This window comes from Lates calcarifer, linkage group LG10 (genome assembly GCF_001640805.2).
Source record: "Lates calcarifer isolate ASB-BC8 linkage group LG10, TLL_Latcal_v3, whole genome shotgun sequence".
In the NCBI taxonomy this organism is placed as follows: Eukaryota; Metazoa; Chordata; class Actinopteri; family Centropomidae; genus Lates; species Lates calcarifer.
Window position 1 is genome coordinate 24,657,406 of NC_066842.1, and position 23,900 is coordinate 24,681,305.

The 23,900-nt window shown below is 38.8% G+C and overlaps 1 protein-coding gene across 1 annotated transcript in view; it reads left to right on the plus strand.

The window, feature by feature from the left end:
* anpeplb (alanyl (membrane) aminopeptidase-like b) overlaps window positions 1–23,900 on the plus strand; it is a 25,416-nt gene continuing 1,516 nt past the window's right edge. Inside the window, 20 exon segments of the mRNA XM_051073612.1 lie at window positions 1–716; window positions 2,823–2,965; window positions 3,105–3,235; window positions 3,624–3,744; window positions 4,683–4,837; window positions 5,048–5,125; window positions 5,127–5,162; window positions 5,359–5,502; window positions 6,408–6,473; window positions 9,148–9,213; window positions 9,305–9,453; window positions 10,999–11,078; window positions 11,802–11,935; window positions 12,269–12,324; window positions 13,068–13,215; window positions 15,177–15,265; window positions 17,436–17,543; window positions 18,485–18,652; window positions 18,829–18,969; window positions 20,538–20,601. Coding sequence (XP_050929569.1) covers window positions 112–716; window positions 2,823–2,965; window positions 3,105–3,235; window positions 3,624–3,744; window positions 4,683–4,837; window positions 5,048–5,125; window positions 5,127–5,162; window positions 5,359–5,502; window positions 6,408–6,473; window positions 9,148–9,213; window positions 9,305–9,453; window positions 10,999–11,078; window positions 11,802–11,935; window positions 12,269–12,324; window positions 13,068–13,215; window positions 15,177–15,265; window positions 17,436–17,543; window positions 18,485–18,652; window positions 18,829–18,969; window positions 20,538–20,601 — 2,682 coding nt within the window. The 5' untranslated portion in view covers window positions 1–111.

Here is a 23,900-nt window from a genome sequence, read left to right on the forward strand (position 1 = left end):
GCACAGATCTGTCATTGCAGACCAGACGCATACAAGCTCTGGGACTCAACAGACTCATCTCTACGAGTCAAGCAACAGGACCTTCAAGACAGAGCAAAGGAAGCAGCCACCATGGCAAAAAACTTATACATATCCAAGGTCGCCGCCGCTGCTTTTATCGTCCTTACTGTCTCTTCTATAGCTGGCATTGTCACCATGATCATTTTGTACAAAACTCAGATCTCTACAATGAACCCAACACCCCGTCCAACCTTCCCGTCCACCACCATGGGACCACCACCTGTCATGCGACTGCCAAGGAATCTCATACCTGAGAGTTACGAGATCTTCCTCCAGCCTCACCTCTACAGCAAAATCATCGAGGTGGTAAATGTGACCAGTCCCAACCAGACACTGCTTTTCACGGGAAATTCTACTGTCAACTTTCATTGTGTTGAGAGGACTCGCACCATCTACCTCCACAGCAAGGACCTGACAGTTTCTAACCCTGTGGTGATGAACAAAAACACAAATAAGAAGATGGGTGTTTCTGCAGTAAAGCATCATGAAGACCCGAGTAACTTTCTTGAGATCCAGTTGAATGATATTCTGGAGCAAGGAAACTACAGTTTGTCTCTGGCTTTTAAGGGAGAATTATCAGAATATAATGAAGCGCTGTATGTAAGCTCATATTTTGATGGTTTCCCAGCTTATGAAGGTGATACAAATGCAGAGAGGTAAGAAATATAAATATACATTGTATACAAAACTTTTAATATTTCTGCAGAGAGTGATTATGGCATCTTTTAAAGTATTTTGATAGCATACATTTTTGTTTCTAGAGAAATTAAACAACTATGTCAGTCTAGTTTTAAGATTAATCCACTTTTTGTGTTCTCTAGCAATGCCATGACTGCCACAGAGTCAATTGAGACAGAAAGTTAAAGTAAATATGGTGGTATTGCTTGCTGCTGAGACTATAGTATTAGGTATTCTTGTTTGACATCTAAAAGTCTGTGTTGTAAGGTAACCATATCCAGCTTTTGTTTTCTGATAATCAATCAATTTGTGATTCTTTGCTTTGTAATCAGAGATGGGATTAATAGCACACATTACTCATTGATAAAGTAATTAAATTTATTTTCTAATTATTGAATTAGAAGAAATTATAGAATTATTTCAAGAATCCTTAAAGATCCCTTTAACCAGTAACCACCCTTAATTTCCAATTTAAAACAAAGATGGCAGCCTGCCAGCTACATGGATAGGTAACAGAGTCACAACTTGAGAAGCAGGTTAAAAATATTTTATCATGCAGAGGATCTATCTAATAAACCACCTCCTCACACCTCTGGCTCCTGCTAAAAATGTTCTCCACTGAATGAGGAGAGGCTGAACTAATATTAACCCTCCATCAAACTCCTGTTCAAACAGTGAACAAGAGATAACAAAAGATGCAGTTTTCCCAAAACCAACAACAGTCTATGTGAAGCTGTTGGCTGCAGTTTTGAAGTATGGTATAAAATAAAAACTAAAACTAAACTTTGACCCTAACCTTGATATTTTATAATCCAAATTGAAAATGTACCTCCCTGCTCCATAAAAATCAGTCTAATCATTTACATAGAACTGACTATTAGAGTCAGTACATATTTTTCACGTTGTAACATGAAACAAACTTCTCACGTTATATAACGTGAAACTTCTAACAAAGTTATCACGATATAATGTGACATTTTTTAACGTTATAACGTGATAACGTTCCCATTATAGCGTGACAGTTATCCCTTTTTGTTTTTCTGGTGTGGCAGCAATACGTTTCCGTAGCAAACAAATACTTTCAATGAAAAGCCTGCTCAAAAAGTTGCTAATTGTCGCAAGCTGACAATATGCCAATTAACATATTCATTACGCCATTGCGTCATATTTGCATTCTATACATAGTGTTGGCAAGTTTCAGCACTAGCCGTCTGCCTGTCTCCTACTCTCTGTCCGCACATCAAATCCCCGCTGTGATTTCAGCCACGTTTACTTACGGAGAGAAAATTAGAAGCTCGTTCACAGCAATGAGTCAGCTGCCGTGTGCTCAATTGAATGAGACGCATAGAGAGATGGGGGGGGAGACTTCAAATACAACATATTTGCGCTTCAAGGGCAATATTGTCGACTCTCTTCAGCGGAAAGACGCTAAGGTTTGTCCAGTAAGTGGCAAGATAATTTGCTGACTGCTGTTTCAAAAAAAAAAAAGTGTCTGAAAAGTCGATAAATCTAGTGACAAAAATGCTATATTAGCAACACTGCCTGCGCTTGTGGAGTTCAGATTAAATAGGAAAGAACGACAACAAATTCTATTCAAACCAATCAATCGGTTTAATGTATTAGGCTACAAATTACTAGAACTGATCCTTTAATCGCAAGTCTAGGTCAACATACGCTGTTACATTATTCATACCTCATTCTGTCCCAGGACAACCCACAGGAAACAGGATATTCTTCCAGTTACTCCCTCCTGTCTTTTCCTTGCTGTCTTTACACATCTGTTTACACTTACTCAAATCCACAGATCAAAACACTGCTCACAGTGGTCTTTGCCTGCTGTCATTGGTCCTAAAAGTTCAAGTCCCCATGGCTTCCTGTGTGTGTTACTTTGTGCATATAAAAACCACTGTCTCCCCCAGTATTTGAAAGACATAAGGAAAATTGTTAGTGCTTTGAAACTTATCAATTTAAAGTCATTTATCAGAGGTTCTTTATGAAATCCAAAACACTCATGAGTTTTTATCTTGTGCTCCTTCAATATAACACCTGATAATGAAATGCTGACTCTCTGTCTGTATTTATAGATTCCTTGCCGCCACCAACGTGGCACCAACAGATGCCAGGAGAGTGTTTCCTTGTTTCGATGAGCCAGAAATGAAGGCCGTGTTTCATGTGACTATCATCCACAGGCGAGACACAACAGCTCTCGGAAATGCAAAAATGCATGGTGAAAAAACAAACTTTTTTAATGCCAGTATTCAATACACAGTAACTTGTCTTCTGGTAACATGGCAATTAAAGACAGACAGTGATAACAGAATAAAAGATGTCCTTCCTTATTTTGGCTTCCTTGTTCCCACTCTCAGGCTCTAATATCATAGATGATTGGAAATACACTCGTTTTCATCCAACACAGAGGATGTCAACATACTTGTTTGCCTTCATGGTCTCAGAGTTTACGTCAACCTCCTCCCCACATGATCGCGTGGAAATTAAAGTATGTGTATTACCTCAGATTCAAGGTGAATTTAAAGTAGTTGTTTTGGTATGGTGGTTATCTTGAATTGGTTTATTTGTACTTTTTGCTGATAAACTTTCCTCTACAAACATTTAAAAATTTGCTGAAAGGTTTACTGACAAAAACAAAAAAATGTTCTCCTGCCCGTGGTTTTGGTTTGGTTTCAGTACCATAGCAAAATACCATTCAGCACCCTGAATCAACATTTTATCCAATAATTAAACCTTCTTGGCTCGCTCTTTTTTTAGGTATTTAACCACGCTGTTTTTACTGAGCTAGGGTTAAGAAAATGTACAAGTACAAAACTAAAATATTTAGAGGCGATATTTCCTGTGCTATATCTTTCTACTGTGTTTTTCTTATATAGACATATGCACGTCCTGAGGCCACAGCAGCAGGACATGCTCAATACGCAGCCAACATCACCGGGAAGATTCTCAAGTTCTATGAGAATCATTTTGACATTGAATACTCACAGCAAAAACTAGGTAAGACTTTTCTAGATATAGTTGAATGAATGTGGTGATAGATGGAAGTCAATAATCACTATCACTATCACAAATGTCTTTGTTTTCTTTTGGAACGTAGTTACACACTAATAAAGAATGGGCTTTAACTTTGACTGTGTCCCATTTTATATCATTCTTATATGATTTGATATTAGCATGTTAGTATTATTATATTAAGTATGAAAGTATACTAGTTTACAATCTAGTGTAGAAAGGCATTTTAACATTTTGGATATGGTAAGACCAAGGTTTGATTATTGTATTTTTACACTCATTATGTTTAAATGTGACTCCTTTTAAGCTAACGAAAAATTAGACATATGGGTTTCGTAAAGAATGCCATATATACATTAACGTTGGGAATTATTATTATTATTATTATATTAAAACAGAATAAAACAATAATGTAAAAATTCCTTTGGGGTGGCTTATAACCTCAGCTTTTCTTAACTATGAAGAAAAACTTTTTATCAAGAGTCTGTTTGTCTATCTTCCAAAAGGAGTTAAAAACACTACAGACAACAGAGCCAGTGGTAAATTACCAAAGGGCTTACCAAGATAAGACTGCTCTTTCCTGGACACCGTGACTGCCCAATAATCTTGGGCGCCCCCACATCTCTGAAAACACTGAAGTAAATTTTCAAACAGACGTCATTTGGTTAACGTGACTGATTATTTGAAATCTAAATGGTTGCTTTCTCGTCTGAAAAAATATCAAAGCTTACTGAAGTGGTGGGTTGGTAGGTTATGGACCAAATCCAAATCAAGTCCATTCCCTTAGCTTCCCTGAGCACTTCGGGTGTACCAGTTCTTCTTCCATGTGTTTTTATATTTGTTGTATTTCTGGATTTGGAGCATGTTTCCCTTAATGTGTGTGTGTATATATATGTGTGTGTATATATTTGTGATTCTTTTAGATCAAATTGCACTGCCAGACTTAAATCCTTCAGCAATGGAAAACTGGGGACTGGTCACATACCAGGAGGGAGACCTGCTCTATGAGGAGGGAATGTCCTCATTGCTGCACAAGGAACTAATTGCTAATCTAATTGCACATGAGCTGGCACATCAGGTTTGAACTCTTACTGTTTCCCCTGTAATAAAAACAAAAATGATAAGAGATCAAATTTTACAGATCACACACCTGACTTCAGTCTTCATCCACCTGTGCATGGATTCATGAGGCTTTATGAGATTTTAATACAGAATGTAAAATGTATGTATTTATATGTGGTGGAAATACCACCTCTGTGTTTATGACTACTTCTCCTTTTATTTACAGTGGTTTGGAAATCTGGTAACAATGAAATGGTGGAATGATATTTGGCTGAATGAGGGCTTTGCCACCTATATGTCCTACTATTGCAGTGGATCATGTTGAGCCTTCATTCAAAGTAGTAAGTTTAGATCTTTTCACTCTGTATAGAACCCTTCTTTCTAGTGACGATCCTGCTTTGAAGAATTCCACTTTTAGTTACATAATTTCACTAATTTTCACTAAATTTTCTATTTAAAAATATTCTTTCTATTCTATTTAAATGTCATGCAGCACAAGAGTCATGTAACATGTGCTCTTGTGCCCGTTTGCTTCAGAGAGAAACATTTGTTGCCAACGACCTCCATACAGCATTTAAGGAGGATGCCCTGGCCTCATCCCATCCCCTCAGTCCTCCACAGGAAGATGTCCAGACAACTTCTGAGATCATGGAGATGTTTGATGCAATAACCTACTGTAAGGTAGAGAATCAACAGAGTTTAGCAGTGTATACACATCATCCCTTGTGTCCTCAGCAACGGTGTGTAACACAGAGGCACACAGCCGTGGAATCAGTACCATAAAAGTTTATCGTTGCACTAGATATTCAAGGTATGGCTATTAAATAACAAGACTAATTCTGTAACATCCTCCCCTTCTGCATCAACACACCGCTGCATCATCTTCCACTGATCAAAGCAGTGAAGTAGGTCTTCTTTGGACAGTTGTCTCAGAACCTCTGTCGTTCTTTTCTTAACTTCTGACACAGACTCAAAGCACAGATTTGATTTTAAGTCACATGGTGCTAGAGCAGGTGAACAGGGAGGGTGATCAAGCACTGATTTGTTTTTGGGCCAGAAACTGCTTTTGGGACAAAAATTTGCTGAACTGTCTCTTTATCAATGGAGACCACTTCTGCTCTCATTGATGCGCATGGGCACCCAGAACGTTCATCGTCTTGGACATCCTCTCTGCCTTCACTAAATCTTTTGTGCCATTCAAACACACGTGCACATGACGCCACCCATACAATGTTTGAAAAGATTCAGCTGCTGTTTTGTTCAATTTCACCAAAAAGTTTAAAGTTAATGTTTTGCTCAACTTTTAAGCTAATCATTTTCTGACGCCTCAGAAAAAACACTTCACTTCAATCAGTAGCTAGCAGGGAACTAAAGACGTCACTTATTGGAAACTTACAGCAGTTGTGTACCCAACCTTTAATATATAACACTCTGTGTGACTGTGAAGCACATGGTTTTATGCTTATAAGGGCAGTCTCATTATTTAATAGCCATACCTTGTATAATTTTTTTGTTAGTTACAGGGTCACCAGTATCTGTGTACTATGAATACTGATATACATGTGTATTTGGTGTTTATTCTGTAGGGAGCAATTGTGCTGAGAATGCTGGCAGACATTGTGGAAGAAAGAGTTTTCAACAAAGGGATCAAAGTAAGCAATAACTTTTAACCTCATTCAGATTGGCTGAAGTTGTGCTGTAATTATAAATGCCTCTTGCAGGACCTGTGGATGAAATCATTCAAAAACCTTCCAAAGGGTTTCTTCAAACATTGCTGATACTGTTAAGACGTGCACATGGAGAGAGCAGAGAAGATGTGCCTTTATTCTGCTTTGCCATACTGTGTAAAAGGTACAACCAATGTTGTTCCAGCTTTAAGCTAGCAGTGGAGGTAGTAGCAGAGCCAAATTGACATCTGTGTAAAATAGGGAGTCAGCATTGCAAGACAGATATCGTGTTATATGTCACATCTCTGATTCAAGACACCAGCATGCTACCTGAGAGCGCACACAGGGGCTGATAACCAATGTAATCAGGGGTCTTATTAATGGCAATATAGGATCACTGTTTAAAACTGACTAGTATGACAAAGTTACAACGTAGAATAAAAAGTTAAAAAATCTGCACAATTCACCACGATGCAGTAGCAGACCATTGAAAAAGCAAACCATATTTTAACTCTCGCAAAACACTTGATAATTGATTTGACTGGGGTCTCCAGGCCTGGAAAGGATAGCCTGTGGGCCCAGAACTAGATTGCAGTCCACCTATTAGTGGGTCTAGACTAACTAGTCAAATCTTGTCTTGTCAAATCAATCAATAAAATCCATTTTGATGGAGTGTTTCTATTTTAACAGGCACAGCTTTTCTAGCCTCTGTGGCACTGGTACTAGTTTAGCAGCTCAAGAAATTCATAGACCAATTGCATGTGTGCAAATCATCTCACGTGATGCTACGCGGCCAAAATCTGTGCATTCCAATAAACATCGATGACTTGAGTCAGTGAATGAGATGCACAAAGACAAGAGAGACAAATCAGTCAGAGGAAAAAGTAGGGGAGTGAAATATAAGATGGAGAGAGAAGACAAAAGAATGTTGTTTAGTTAGTTAGTTGTGTTGAAATTTACTCTACATTTGGTTGAGACTGTTAGATGAGCAGTGTGTAGGGTTTTGTGGTATCTAGCCGTAATGCAGATTGCAACCAACTGAATAGAGAGGTACAAGGATGATGTCATTTTGTAGGCCAGCCTGGAAGTTCCCTTGACAGAACACCAATGGGATTTTTTCATTTGCTTTTGGGTCATTGCAGAAAATAAGTTCTGTGAGCAACAAAAGTTCATGATACTTAAACGCTTTGTTCATTAAGATAATCTTCAGAAACCAATACAATTTTTAAAATGAAGACTAGATACAGTCTACAGAGGTAAAAAGCTGTTGTTAGGCTATAAATGAACTACACCAATGTCACCACCACAAAGCTTCCTTGTACAAAACTTGTAATGCGCTTTCCTTTTCTACAAAAGCCTTTCTTCTTAGAAAGTTAGTAATAATTTGCAAAAGTATAAACACACTGAGGCCGTAAAGGTGGACTGGTGAGTAGATCAGTTTTCATGTGCTGCATTATGACGTCCACAACCTCTGTCATCTCATTAAGCACCTCAGCAACGCTTTTAAGACACATAAAAGCTTCAAAATCACAAGTTTGGTATTTACTGATGTTTTTTATGTCGTAAAATTAAATGTGAGCTCGTATTAACCACAGATTATCATTTCAGGTATTTAGTCAGAAACCACTTTCAAAAAAACACATTGACTTTGGGACATGGGAAGCAGAACTGCTAAAATGCATACTTATTTCACCACTCTATACCCATCCCCTCAGCCCTCCTCTTCAAAGTGTTGGAGAGTCTGTGGTGGCTGTCAGGTGACAAAATGGCATCAACTGCTGCATCTAGATATTGTGTTTAGTTGTTAGTCTGTAAAACTGTAGGTAATAGCTGACATGTTTCTTCCTCTTTGTCTTTTCCGTCTTCTGTATACAAGCTGCGGCGTCAATGTAAAAACCTTAAATAGAGCCACTGTTTGGCTCAGGACCTGCTCCCTATGTGATAAAAATAGGTTATTCTAAGCAAATGAAAACACAATGATAAAAACATACTTATGTACATTATATTCCATTTCTGCCAAAAGATTCCTGTAAATGTTACGATATATGTTAAGATATGATGCTGATATGATGATGACTGATGATTTGATAATTTTCATAAAGTCACACAAGTGACATCTAAACTGTTCTGAGGAAGTTGTTGTGAATGAGTGGATGACTGGACTAAATTCATTGGTAATCCAACAAAAGCTCTGTTTTGGGAGTTAGTTACATAACTTTATTTGAACATCAATAAACACATTTCCGTCATGTATCCAAATCTGATCTGTTGGCAATAACATTGTATTACTGTTTCTCTGAGGTCAAACATTCCAACATCTGGTTTTTATCTGTTGCAATGGGAAAAGACAAAGACACAAGTTTACAATCTACAATGTTTTTGTCCACCTGTTGATCCCTCTGCCTCAAGCAAAATCAGTAAGGGTTTTGTTTGTCCCCTGTGAGATGGAGCAGACAGTTAAGGACAACCTGAATCTCTCTCTATTTTTTCAACATTATATCCTCTTGTGCTTCACTGCTGGAAGCTGTGTTTGGATATCTTCATCCACTTCTCAACATTGGTTCTGAATACAAAATTTCCTCTCAGAAATAGTTCTTTTGAATGTAGAATGAACTGTGTTAATTATAACATCTCTCTCTTGTTCCCTTTTGTGTTTTAGACGTACCTCAGGGATTTTAGCTATAAAACCACTGACCAGAACAACCTCTGGGATTATATACAAAAGGTTAAGTCTAATGTCACTGTCTGAATAATTATTCATTAAATTACAGCATTTACATGGTAAAATACTAATTGACATGTGGACATGTTTGCAGGCTGTAGGTGAGGATGGTGGTCACACTGAGGTTGCCAAGGTGATGGACACCTGGACCAAGCAAATTGGCTATCCTGTCATCACCATCAACACTACGAGTGGAGAAATCTATCAGAAGCACTTCCTGTTCAATGACTCCTCTGAATCTAGGTTTGTGCTGAAGGCCCAACTGATGTTCTACTGCAGGTTTAGAGATTCTGAAAAAATCATCCAGAGCTCTGTCTCCAAAATGGAGATCACTTCATAGCTTTCAGTTTGATTCGACTGATGATGGTAAAGATCGTGATCATACAGTAACAATCCAGTTAAAATTATATAAAGTATTTAATATGCTATAGACGTTGTAACTATACTGAATAAAATAATAATAAATAATAATAAAATAATAATTATTTGGCAGATAAGAAAATCATAGACCATAGAACATTAAGCATTAATAAAAACAATGAAAGACATCACTACAGCAAGTTGATACACCATGACATGTCAAATTACATGGTGCAGTGATGAGCACTGTCGCCTCACAGCAACAAGGTTCCGGGTTTGCATCTGGGGCTTTTCTGTGTGGACTTTACATGTTCTCCCTGTGCCTGCGTGGGTTCTCTCCAGGTACTCCAGCTTCCTCCCACAGTCCAGGTTAGGTCAACTGGTGACTCTAAATTGCCTGTAGGTGTGAATGTTAGAGTGAATGGTTGTTTGTCTCTCTTTGTCAGCCCTGTGATAGATGATCTGTGCAGGGTGTACAACACCTCTCACCCAATGTCAGCTGGGATTGGCTCCAGCCCCCATCACCCTCAAAGGATAAGTGGTATAGCTAATAGATGGATGGACAAATGGATGATGAAATGTTTGCTACTATGTTTGCCACAACTTCATAAAGTCATAATATTACAATAATATGACAAGTGGACAACAAAATCAGTTACTGCAGGCCTAACAATACTTCACAGTGTTACAGTAATAAAATAAATTAATGTAATATTGTTCCATTTTTGACAGTATTACCAGTATTATCAACAATAGTCTGTGGTCAACAGACAAAGACATCAGTGTGAGGATTGTGCTCATCCTCCATTTGTGGGCAGTTTAGATGATATTGTCACTCAGTGGCATGTGTAATTGTTGATGCCATTGGTCAAAAAATGATGACTTCCTCCTTCAGAATTCATTGAAATTGTACATCTTCAGCATGAATACGACCCACTCAGGCTGGAATTAGAGAAGATAAATGTCTGTTTCGTTGGCCAACATACAGTATGTTATTACATAAGTGCCATCTTGTTAACCAGGCCTGCATGAAATAATTACAGTTGTGTATAACAGATTATGCCTTTGGCCACAGAGTGTTCTGAAGCAATGCTTTGTAACTATGAGCTCTGTAACACCGTCATGGTGAGTTAAATCACTACACAACTCACCATGACCTGGTTCAAAGTGGCTTTGGCCATATACATACTGTAACAGCTCTGAACTTGCTGGATACTGCAGTTATCTGATATTGTGAAGGAGATACTGCATTTACAGATCACTGTACCCGCTGACTGAAATGCTTTTCCTAAGATTGTTATTGTCACTCTTCATTGCTCACTGTGTAAAAGGTTAATATTAACTTTCTAGATCATTAGCACCCTGGGCCTATCATAACATGTACTTGTCACACCCTGTTGTTTACCTGTTTTTTTCTGTCTGTTTCAGTCTTTGGTGGTACATCCCGATCAGAGTCATGTCCAATACAATGGGACCTTCTCTTGTCTGGTTAGAAACCACTGACACAGGTAACAGAATATGAAAAACAGATACTTGGACTAAACACCTTGGGCCACATGTCCCAGACACAAACTGTATCAAACTCATAGCAGGCTGGAGTCACAGTTTTGTGTCATTTGTTCTCTCTGTTGCATTTGCATCCAAGAACGGCTTGTGCAAATAACAGGAAAAAATGTTAAAAGAGAGTGATCATACGTTCCGCCAGATTTACTAGTCATGCTATTTGTGACTCTTTTCGACTGTTTTCATAGAAAATTCTCCACCTCTGAAAAGGAAGACTAACACATTTGCAATAACTAAAACCTGACTATTAGAAACAAAAATGATGTCCCAGTTCAGAATACATAAATTTATCCTGATTGTGACACAATGATGTCTTGAACGTCTGGAATGACTCAGAAGGGTGAATGGTCTGGTGTTACATCTCCTACAACATTTTCCTTCACATTGACTAATAGGATGAAAGAGTGCTGAATACATGGAGAATGAAGTTCCAAACTCAATGAAAACTGCATCAGTTTCTTAGTACATCTGGTCCCTTGTTTCTTCACATTTTAACATTTCTGTTTTCATGTTTAACAAAAAAAGTGTGATGAAACAGAGGAGAAGGGTAGATATCTACACCAGATAACCTTATCACTATACTAGTTTTAAAAATACTATGCCACTAATTTCTAATTAGTAGTGATTTAAGTATAATTTAGCTTAAACAAGTTGTGTCTTTTGAACAGTAACGAAAGACGAATTCATTTCTAAGAATGGAGAGTGGATCCTGGCAAATGTAAACTGTACTGGATACTACAGAGTCAATTACAATCAAGAGAACTGGGACAGCCTCTTGACTCAGCTGGTAACCAACCCACATGTGAGTACTGAGCCAAATGATGAAAGACCTGAAGCAGAAACCCATTTCCATTTAGATACTATTCATTTTACTGAGTAAGAAAGACATTTTACAAGATGCTTTTTCAGTAGGAGGTAAAATTACAACATGTTGTAAGGCTTTGCCCTGAGGTTCTTAGAGAGTGGAAGATTAAATGAATCTTGGCTCATTAATTCAATGTAATGATATAATGTGTTGTAGATGGTGGAATTTTTGATTTGTAATGTGTTTTTTTTTAAGTGGTGCCTTACATTCTGCTCAAAACTTGTAAATTTAATAACTAATTCTGTGGTTTTAATTCTGTGCTTTTTCCAGCGGATACCACTAATGAACAGAGGGCAGCTTATTGATGATGCATTTAACTTGGCAAGGTACTGACTTTGACCACTTTGACCTGCACTTTCAGCGTAGTACTTAGATCGTGTTTATCTAGGCCTCTGTCATTCCATTTTCTGTAGACTTATTCTGATTCTGTAATCACAGTATCTTGCACAGTGGCATCAGGTAGTAATGACCTCAGTGCAAGATTTTTTTTATTGGCTCCACTCACTGTAAGATGCACGCACACACTAACTACACATAAACACAAGCAACACTGTTAAATAGGAAAAAGAAAAATCATCTTTCACGTTTTCAAAGAATTCATGCTATGCTGGCTGCAGCCTAAATCACACAACACAACTTATAACAGACTAGCATGGTAACCAATCAGAGCACACACACCCTACAAAATCCTTTACAGTTCCTTTAACTCAAACTCCCTGGCTTTATTCTTCTAAATTGACATGATAGACAGTCATTAAGTCTCCTTTGCCAAGGTTCAAGTAGTACAATTTATGTTATTGAATACCTTACACGGTTTCTTTGTTAAAAATATAGATATTTTTAATATAACATATCAACAACATGCTTTTATATGCAGTGGGGAAGGCCCCACAGCAGCTGTACACAGGTCCTTTTGGGGCACAGGCCCAGTGCTGTTGCCTATATTTATTTATGAAACTGGTGTCACAATAAATTTACCTGAATTTTAAAAGCATGACTGAAACAAGATCACGTTGGCAGTTCATTTGTCACCCTGATCTTACCAAAATCTAATCTCTCTTTTCCTCAGGGCCAAACTTCTCAGCGTGACTCTGGCTCTGAATTCAACCCGCTTCCTTCGCACTGAGCACGAGTACCTTCCCTGGGAGTCAGCTGTTAGGAACCTTGAGTACTTTATCCTCATGTTTGACCGCTCTGAGGTGTATGGACCCATGCAGGCATGTGCAGTTAAAACCTTTTTAACTTGATATACAGCTCTGGAAAAAATTAAGAGACCACTTCAAATTTTTCTGAAATCATCTCTACATGTTTGACAGCCATTCCATTCTAGTGTCTGTTGAATTCCAACACAAGCACACCTCATTCTACTTAATGAGGTATTGATTAGGTGATCACCTGAACCAAATCTTGTTTAACAAGGAAAAGTATAAAAACCACTGCTGTGGTTATCACTATCCTCTTGCAATAAGACCAGCTGGATGGCAAAAACAGTGATAGTAGTACCTCAAAAGTAATTGAAATAAAAAAATAACTACTGACCATGGCAAAGAGTTGAAAAGAAAGATTTTGAGTGAGGAAAAGGAGGGTTCAATTCTGGCTTTACTGGCAGAGGGATACAGTGAGCGTCAGGTTGCTTCCATCCTTAAAATTTGTAAGACGGCAGTTCATAAGAACAAGGTCAAGCATCATAGAGGACTGGAGTAAGGTCATCTGAGTGAGTCCAATTTTCAGCTTTGCCCAACACCTGGTCGTCTAATGGTTAGACAGAGACCTGGAGAGGCCTACAAGCCACAGTGTCTCACCCCCACTGTGAAATTTGGTGGATGATCGGTGATGATCTGGGGGTGCTTCAGCAAGGCTGGAATCGGGCAGATTTGTCTTTGCGAAGGACACATGAATCAAGCCACGTACAAGGTTATCCATTGAAGAAAACTTGCTTCCTTCTGCTCTGACAATGTTCCCCAATTCTGAGGACTGTTTTTTCCGGCAGGACAATGCTCCATGCCACACAGTCAGTCAAGGTGTGGATGAAGGACTACCAGATCAAGACCCTGTCATGACCAGCCCAATCTCCAGACCTGAAACCCGTTGAAAACCTCTGGAATGTGATCAAGAGGAAGATGGATGGTCACAAGCCATCAAACATAGCTGAGCTGCTTGAATTTTTTCGCCAGGAGAGGCATAAGGTCACCCAACAGCAATGTGAAAGACTGGTGGAGAGCATGCCAAGATGCATGAAAGCTGTGATTAAAAATCAGGGTTATTCCACCAAATATTGATTTCTTCCTAAGTTAACTCTTCCTAAGTTAAAACATTAGTATATTGATGTTTCAAAATAAATATGGACTTGTTTTCTTTGTGTTATTTGAGGTCTGAAAACACTGCATCTTTTTTGTTATTTTGACCATTTGTCATTTTCTGCAAATAAATGCTATAAATGACAATATTTTTATTTGGAATTTAGGAGAAATGTTGTCATTAGTTTAAAGAATGAAACAAAAATGTTTATTTTACTAAAACACACACCTATAAATAGTAAAATCAGAAAAACTGATAATTTTGCAGTGGTCTCTTAATTTTTTCCAGAGCTGTATATAAATGAAAAATATATCCATATAAATATAAATATAACCAGCTATATTACATTACTAACTGAACTGACCTGTACTGGATGGAGAGGGTAGATGCAGCAGACTAAATGTGATTGCCTCCTGCAAACTCTGTTTTGAAAGTCTGTCCATTCAAAGACAGGCTGGCAAGCTTACTTGAATGGATGAGTTAACCTTTCAAGCATCCAGCACTGAGCTGACTGAGTGCAATCATAGTTGATGACAGCACTGACTAGCCAACTGTGTTTTGCCTAACAATTCTAAAGACATTGACTGGTCAGGAGCTGGAGATCCCACCCTCTCTCCCCTGTGGCTAGCCTCTTTCCTTTGTGACATAATGTATGTAAAAGATTACTGTGAGTAATTTTTTTTGCTGCACAGCTTGCGGAAGTGAGCTAACTAGTGCAAGCTTATCTACAAAACCAAGCTCACAGATATAAACTTCATTGCACAGGTTTATAAAACTATGATTACACGTACAAAACCTTGTTTTCAAGTACACCTTTTTGAATGATATAATATTCCATAGATGTATTGCTGAAACTCTGTAAAACTGTCTCTTCCTGCAGGCGTACCTCAGGGAACAAGTTAGGGGCCTGTACAACTTCTTCAGGAACTATACAGACCATTCACAAGTACCAAAGGACCACGCTTTACAGTAAGGACATTTTTTATTGCACTGTTCCGTCAAGGGTAATATTATTGTATTGTTTAGACACAATTCTTAGTTAATCATCAACAGATTTACACGTGCAGTTCACAGTTTTACAAATTCCATTTTTGTCCAAGAGTGCTAATGTAGAGCATGCATGTGGGTTTGCATTGTTAGCTTACACATCATCAGTTATGCAGTTAGTGACAGATGTGTAGTGTGCATTTGCACTGCCACTACTTTTGTATATGCATATATGAAACCTGCTCTTAAGGAGTCAGGGATTGTTTCACATAGAAACACAATGGCTGTAAACTTGAATGATTCTTAAGTAATTTTAAAAAAAATAATTTTTCTTTTCTATATGTGTTAAAACAGATAACTACTAACCAAGCTCTCAAGCCATCAAACTAACAAGATATTTTTACCTGAAGATTAATTCACCACAAATAACTCATCGTCTCCCCACAGTCAGTTTAAATTACGGACTATTGAGCGCCCCTGAATATAAGCCGCACCCACTAAATTTAAAAAGGAAAAAAAAAAAAAGAACATATAGGCCGCACTTGTCTCTAAGCCGCAGGTGTCTACATTGTAACGTGAGATATTTACACATTCACGCCGCCGTCTCCAACGTCTCACCATCGATTCATTGATGCCAAGCTTACACGCAGCAGCTCTTTTTCCTTTTTCGACAGCCAGATTGATTGCCTTTAACTTAAAAGCTGCATCATATGCATTTCTTCGTGTGTTTTCCATGATGAGGGTGTGTGCATTAAGCGCAAAATGACTGTTCTGAAGAATTTAGTGTGAGTGCGTTTGATCTAATTCGAACAGTTTCATTGGTCCACTGTGACCTGTTCGGTAATTTCATTGGTCTGATGTGACGAGGCTAAATGTTTTGCCGGCATGAAGCTCGGCAGCCCGTAAAAATCTATAAATTAGCCGCATCACTGTGTAAGCCGCAAGGTTCAAAGTAGCGGCTTATAGTCCGGAAATTACGGTACTTTGCCACCACAAGTTAAAAATCACATATATCTAATTCATTATGAATGGCAATGTTCTTTTACAGTTGCAAGAAAAAGTATGTGAACCCTTTGGAATTTCAGGGTTTTCTGCATTAATTTCTCCTAAAATGTGATCTGATCTTCATCTAAGGCGAGGGTATTGACAAATATAATGTGCCTAAAATAATAACACAAAAAAATTCTGACCTTTCATGTTTTTATTGAGAGCAACCATAAAAACCTCATAGTGCAAGTGGAAAAAGTATGTGAATCCTTGAATTAATGACCTCAAAAAAGCTAATTGGAGTCAGGTGTTAGCATACCTGGAGTCTACCTGGAGTTAAGAAAATGAGTTTGGAGGTGTGGACTAGAGCTACTTTGAGGACGATCTACGATCAAGAAGTGTTGATTTACATAAAGCTGGAAAGGGTTATAAAGTCATTTCAAAGACTTTAGAAATTCACCAGTTAGGCAAACAATCTACAAATGGAGACACTTTGGGACTGTGGCTACTCTACTGAGAAGTGGGCACACAGTCAAAAGCACAAGAAGACTGATCAATGAGGTAAAGAAACAACCCAGAGTGACAGCCAAAGATTTGAAGGCATCATTGGAGCTGGCTAACATCTGTGTTCATGAGTCTACAGTACGTAAAACATTGAGCAAGCAGGGTGTCTATGGCAGGACACCACTAAGGAAGCCGCTGCTTACTAAAAAGAACATTGCTGCACACCTGAAGTTTGTGAAAGAGCACATTGACACTCCACAGCAGTACTGGCAAAATGTTTTGTGGACTGATGAAACTAAGATTGAACTATTTGGAAAGAACACACAGCACTACATCTGGCATAAAAAGGGCACTGCATATCATCATGAAAACATCATCAGACCAAAGCAGAGCTAGAGAGGGAGTGAATATTTAGACTTAAATTGATCAGGTGGACAGGAACATGACAAATGACAAATGAAAGCTGTGTTTGCTGAATGTGTAAATAGGCAACTGGTTGTTAACACATCGTCAGTGCTCTGTTCATCTGCCCCAATGGGCCCCATGATTGTCACCCCAAATTATGCTACATTTCATTAATGCAGTTACAAGCTTTAATCAGAACTTCATGAATGTCATGTAATCAGAGACTGATTTATGAAATTATTGTGCTTCCTCCAAGGCATAACCAGATCATCGCCATACAGATGGCATGCTCCAATGGACTCCCAGAATGTATGATGATGGCTAAAGAGATGTTTGCCAAATGGATGAACAACGATACCAACAAGTATAAACATTACTGGATAAGTATATATACTTTGCTTTTCTACTCAGCACCTTCATTAAATTACCCTTAACTTACATGATTCTGTTGTAAGTTATTGGTTTCTTTAAAATGGTCGAATTGTAATAGTTTTCATTATGTTCTGTAGCTTTGCCTTTCCAGCAATGATTTAGTAAAGGTAGGTGTTGATGAATCATTTTCTTGTATGATGTGCTCATGGCTGTTATTACCACTTTACATTGTGGTTATCTTTAAAGCTGCACTTGACATGATTTTTATCCTACAATGTACTCTAATCATAAATGGCAAAGTGAGAGAGACCATGAAGGACATGATTCTGTTCTTACTAACTGAGAGTAATGAAACAAACAAACACCTCTGATGCTTTTGGAATCACTTATGTACACAGTTTCTATGTGCAGTTTTAAATGATAGAGACACTGAGCCTGCATGACAAGTGTCTATTTTATTTACTCATTACTTAACACACATGCTTGAATATTAAGGTATGTAAATGTGTTAATGCATTTGCACCTGCCTACATTTGTATGTGAATGTGTATAGACATTTTGTGTATATGTACAATGTTACAGTGTAATGTTATACTGTATGTACAGTACAACATATCCAAATCAAGGAATACTTCTGCTCCAGTTGAGTTGTTTCAATTTTGACCTAAAAATGGTCACGACTGAAACAAGGCAAGGAGACATTTTGGCATAAAAGTGTCAACATCTCTTACAGTATATAGACAACATCCACACATGTGATCACTTTTAATGTTTGCCATGCTGGGAGAAAATACATCAGACTAGAGCAGATGGAGAAAATGTTCAAGGAAAGATCAAAAGTTCAGGAAAACTAAGGAAATGTGAAAATCACACAGTTCTGATGTAGGGAAAATAATGTGCGTAAAAGTGTGTTTGTGTGTGTATGTGATTCAGCATCCACCCCAACCTGCGGTCTGTAATCTACTGCCAAGCTGTGGCTTTTGGTGGGAGGACAGAATGGGAGTTTGCCTGGAACAAGTTTCAGAGTTCCAGTGACACCTCAGAGAAAGAGCAGCTCCGCGGAGCTCTGTCCTGCACCAAGAAGATATGGCTACTCAGCAGGTGAAGCCAAAAACAGACCCAAGATTACAAGTCAAATCCTGATTCTTGATTCAAATCCATGTCAAAAATGGAATGTTATATCTTCTTCCATCACAGACATACCTGTGGTATGATAAATCTCAAACACACTATTTTCATTAAGTGAAGAGCTAGTCAGCATATTCTCTATCTTGCAGATACCTGGAGTACACTTTGAACCCTGAGAGGATTCGACTGATGGATGTTGCTTCCACTATAAACTACATAGCCAGGAACGTGGCGGGGCAGGCGCTGGCCTGGAACTTTATCAGAGCACACTGGGAATATGTTAGTCAGGGGTAGGTTGCTATTTGGACTGTAGTTGCCGCCTCTCATATTGGCTTTAACAGATTATATCTTGTTGAGTCTTTAACAAGTATCTGAGATTGAGTAGTTGGGTTTAACCAATACAGACTTGAAATGGAAGACATGATGCTGGTATTATAAGTATAGAGAATATATAAGTATAGAGAAGCAGTATAGTAGTATTTGAGAGGTATGCTTGTTTGCCAGCTGCACTATCAATGTTTTTTTACATTAACAATATATCATGTGACTATATGTTTTGTGAAAGGTGTCCTCCTTGGTGACAAACCCATTAAGAAACATCCTGATTGCAAAGCCCTTCAGTTACAGTGTTTTAACCTGCAATTGTGCTGTTTAGTTCAGTCTCAGCTCAACAGTCAAACCTATTTCCAGCTGCAGCAGGCAGCACAAAAGTTCTAAAAAATGTATTTGCACCACCTGCCCTGCACCAAATGGCAGACAGACAAAGTTAGATGCTAGCTAATGAAGAAACTCAGATATCTAGGTAGACAATGGAGCCCAAAACAGAGAGAATGAACATTGGACTTGGATTTGTCAGATTGACAGAAACACTCTTCACAATATGTGCTAAATGTGTAAATTAGCAATTGTTTGCCTTAACAACTTCAGAAGGCTTTAATATGCTTGCTCCATACCTGCAAGGTGTGCAAAAAAGCATGTATTATGTATTATGCAACTTAACATCTCTATCTGATAGTGCAGATATAAGTAAAGAACCATTTTAGCCTGGCTTCGCTAGTCTCAGCTCTGTGTTGCTCTGTGCTGAGGCAGTGGAGTTTTGCAGCACTGATTACACAACTACATGATAAAAGAGCTATTGCTTGTCCATATTTGTCTTGATTTACAGCTCTTTCTCACAACCTGCTTTCAGGCCATGTTCTGCTAATAGAGAAGACAACACTCTTGTTGTTAGTGCTTTCCTTATGGACATACAGTACTGGTGCTCGCTGCTTCATTACAGAGACCACAGAGCCTCATCTTGCCTGGGGGGCTGTTGTTTACAGAGGCCTCTTGACAGTGATCTGTGGTCAAGTAACTTCAACAAACAAGCAGAGCCATAAAATGACAACAATAACGTATGTGTCATCAAGCACAAAGGTCGTCTTGTTTAATCAGTGCTTATCATCAGCTCTCCTTCTCACTCCCTACTGTTTGTGGCGTTACCAGGAAGCTAAATTGATTGGTAGCAAAGTTTAAATATACATAACAGACAAGGTTTCATTTCATGAGCAAACAGTGACACCTAAAATTGATCGAAATCAAGTAATCAGTACGGATTTAAAAATTGTCCTTTTATAATTGGACATTTTGACCACTTAGGCTTGTTCAATAAAAATCATTTCCTGAAGTTTCTCTCACAATATATTCCAATTTATACTTGTCTACTTTTATGAAGGTTATAATGTTCAGGGTTTGTTGATACTCTTTTAGAGAGGTGTTAATTTAACCCTAGTCAATTTGGAGACTGCAGTCTGTTTTGCTGATTTTGTCATACTGAAAGCTGTTTCTAATATTTTTTTTCCACCGTGCCTGCTGCCAGGGATCCAGCCATGCTGATTGAGGGAGTGACCAGCAGGTTCTCGACACAGTATGAACTGGAGGAGGTAATGTTTTACTATGTTAAAATGATAATACCAACGTGCAGTGACGTCAGTTGGATGATGATTAATGATGTCTTCGTAGTCACGCACCAATAATTGATTTACAAAAAATGAGTAATAAGATACACCCTGATATCTTATCAGAGGTCATTCTGTCATCATGACCTACACTAACGTTGAGATGGTGCGTTACTTTTGACCTCTAAAGTTAGTAAAGTGTATTCAGAGCCTGATATATCTTATTTTTCTGTGTCATAAAGCTTTGCTGTTGTCCAGAATATATTCGAGTCACTCTTGTACTGGGTGACGTGTGTTTTGCTCAATCCCACAGTTTTTGGCAAATGTTCCACAGACAGGAATAAAAAGTCAATTTTTGTCAATATTTAGTCATGTCGCTAATTTGGTGTGAGTGTTACAGCAGGATGATGTATGTGAGTCAGTCAAAATGAACTACAGTAGGTGTGGTATTTCATGGAAATGAAGGATCATGTCCCAGTGCAAGGGTGTGGCTCACTGATGTGTGTTTTTTTAAAGAGTAATCAAGCTTTGGCAACACAAGGAATGCACAGCAGTGGGACTGATGAATTTGGTTTTGGTCTTCCATGTGCATCTGCCTTGAAAAGCAATTTGGTTTTACTACCCTATCATTGAAGTATAAACTGGCAGGATTTCCTTTGCTGTGTGACTGAAAATTGCACTTAAAATCTGTAGATGTTCTGTAATATACACCGATCAGCCATATCATTATGACCACTGGTGGATGAAGCGAATAACATCGATCATCTCCACACAATGTTCTGCTGAGGAACCTTTGGTCCTGACATTCATTTAGACCTTGTCATGTACCACCCACCTAAATACACAAACCAAGCACCCCTCCAATGGCAACACTCCCCAGTGTCAGGAGCCTCCCCCAGCAGGATAAAGCTCCCACCACACCACAAAAACTGCTCAGAAATGTCTCCAGGAACATGACAAAGAGCCAAAGCTGTTGACCTGGGCTCCAAACTCCCCAGATCCCAATCTGATTCAGTACTTGTGGGACCTGCCTAATATTGCATAGGTTCAATTCAATTCAATTCAATTCAATTCAATTTTATTTATATAGCGCCATATCACAACAACAGTCATCTCAAGGCACTTTTCATATAGAGCAGGTCTAGACCATACTCTTTAAAATAGGTATTTACAGAGAGAGACCCAACAAATCCACCATGAGCAAGCACTAGGCGACAGTGGCAAGGAAAAACTTCCTTTTAAGAGGCAGAAACCTCGAGCAGAACCGGACTCAGGGTGGGCGGCCATCTGCCTCGACCGGTTGGGTTAAGAAGGAGAGAGAGGGGGGAGAGGGGGTAGAGAATAGCGAAAGAAGAACATAGCATAACACAGGTTCCATATCAGATGTAAGATGAGGCCAGTAATACAGCAGTAGTAATGATAGTAATGATAATTAAAGTATTAACTGCTAACATAGCAATACAACTAATAGCAGTGTAAGTAATTTCTAATTCTAGCAGCAGGTGTTGAGTGGAGTTGTAGGAGCAGCAGGAGACTTGTCATCACAGATCAGACTCTACAGCTCCAGAGGCAGAAATACCTGCAGAAAGAGACAGAAGACGAGAGAGAGACGAAAGAGCACAATACTACAGGAAAGGGGAGATACTGAGTTAGTAACATTTAACATGGGATATGAATCCATATTGAGTGGAGAGAGGGAGGGAGAGAGGGAGAGAGAGAGAGAGAGAGAGAGAGAGAGAAAGGAGCTCAGTGCATCATGGGAGATCTCCCGGCAGTCTAGGCCTATAGCAGCATAACTAAGGGATGGTTCAAGCCTGAGCCAACCCTAACTATAGGCTTTATCAAAGAGGAAAGTTTTAAGCCTACTCTTAAAGGTACAGAGGGTGTTCTGCCTCCCGGACCGAAACTGAGAGAAGGTTCCACAGTAGAGGAGCCTGATAACTGAAGGCTCTGCCTCCCATTCTACTCTTGGAAACTCTGGGAACCACCAATAAACCAGCATTCTGGGAGCGCAGAGTCCTGGTGGGATTGTAGGGGACTATGAGATCTTTAAGGTAAGATGGAGCCTGACCATTAAGGGCTTTGTATGTGAGGAGGAGGATTTTGAATTCTACTCTAGATTTGACTGGGAGCCAATGTAGAGAGGCTAACACAGGAGAAATGTGATCTCTTTTCCTAGTTCCTGTCAGTAGTCGTGCTGCAGCATTTTGAATCAGCTGCAGAGTCTTTAGAGACTTGTTGGGGCAGCCTGATAATAATGAATTACAGTAGTCCAGCCTAGAAGTAACAAATGCATGGACTAGTTTTTCTGCATCTTTTTGGGACAGAAAATGTCTAATTTTGGAGATGTTACGCAGATGAAAAAAAGCAGTCCTAGAAGTTTGTTTTATGTGTGAGTTAAAGGACAAATCCTGATCAAAGATGACTCCCAGATTCTTTACAGTGGAGCTGGGAGCCAGGGCAATGCCGTCTAGTGGAGCTACATCATTAGAAAGTTTGTTTCTGATGTGTTCAGGACCAATTATAATGATTTCAGTTTTATCTGAGTTTAGTAGTAAGAAGTTGCTTGTCATCCAGATTTTAATGTCCCTAAGACAAGCTTGGAGTTTGGCTAGATGATTGGTTTCATCAGGTTCCATTGACAGATAAAGCTGTGTATCATCTGCATAACAATGGAAATTTATGGAGTGTTTCCTGATAATATTGCCCAAGGGAAGCATATACAGAGTGAAGAGGATTGGTCCAAGCACTGACCCTTGTGGAACACCATGTCTAACTTTTGTGTACATGGAGGAGTAGTTGTTAACATGTACAAACTGAAGCCTATCAGATAGATAGGACTTAAACCAGTTTAGTGCCGTTCCTTTGATACCAATAAAGTGCTCCAGTCTCTGTAAAAGGATGTGATGGTCAATTGTATCAAAAGCAGCACTGAGATCTAACAAGACAAGTACAGAAACAAGTCCGTTGTCTGATGCTATCAGAAGGTCGTTCGTAACTTTTACAAGTGCCGTCTCTGTGCTGTGATACAACCTAAATCCTGACTGAAAAACCTCAAATAAACTATTGTCCTGTAGAAAGTCGCACAACTGTTTTGCAACTGCTTTCTCCAGGATCTTAGAAAGAAAGGGGAGGTTAGATATAGGTCTGTAGTTGGTTAATACATCTGGATCTAGAGTGGGCTTTTTTAGAAGAGGTTTGATTACAGCTGTTTTATATGACTGCGGAACATAACCTGTTAACAAGGACAGATTTAACATATCTAATACAGGACTGCAAATTAA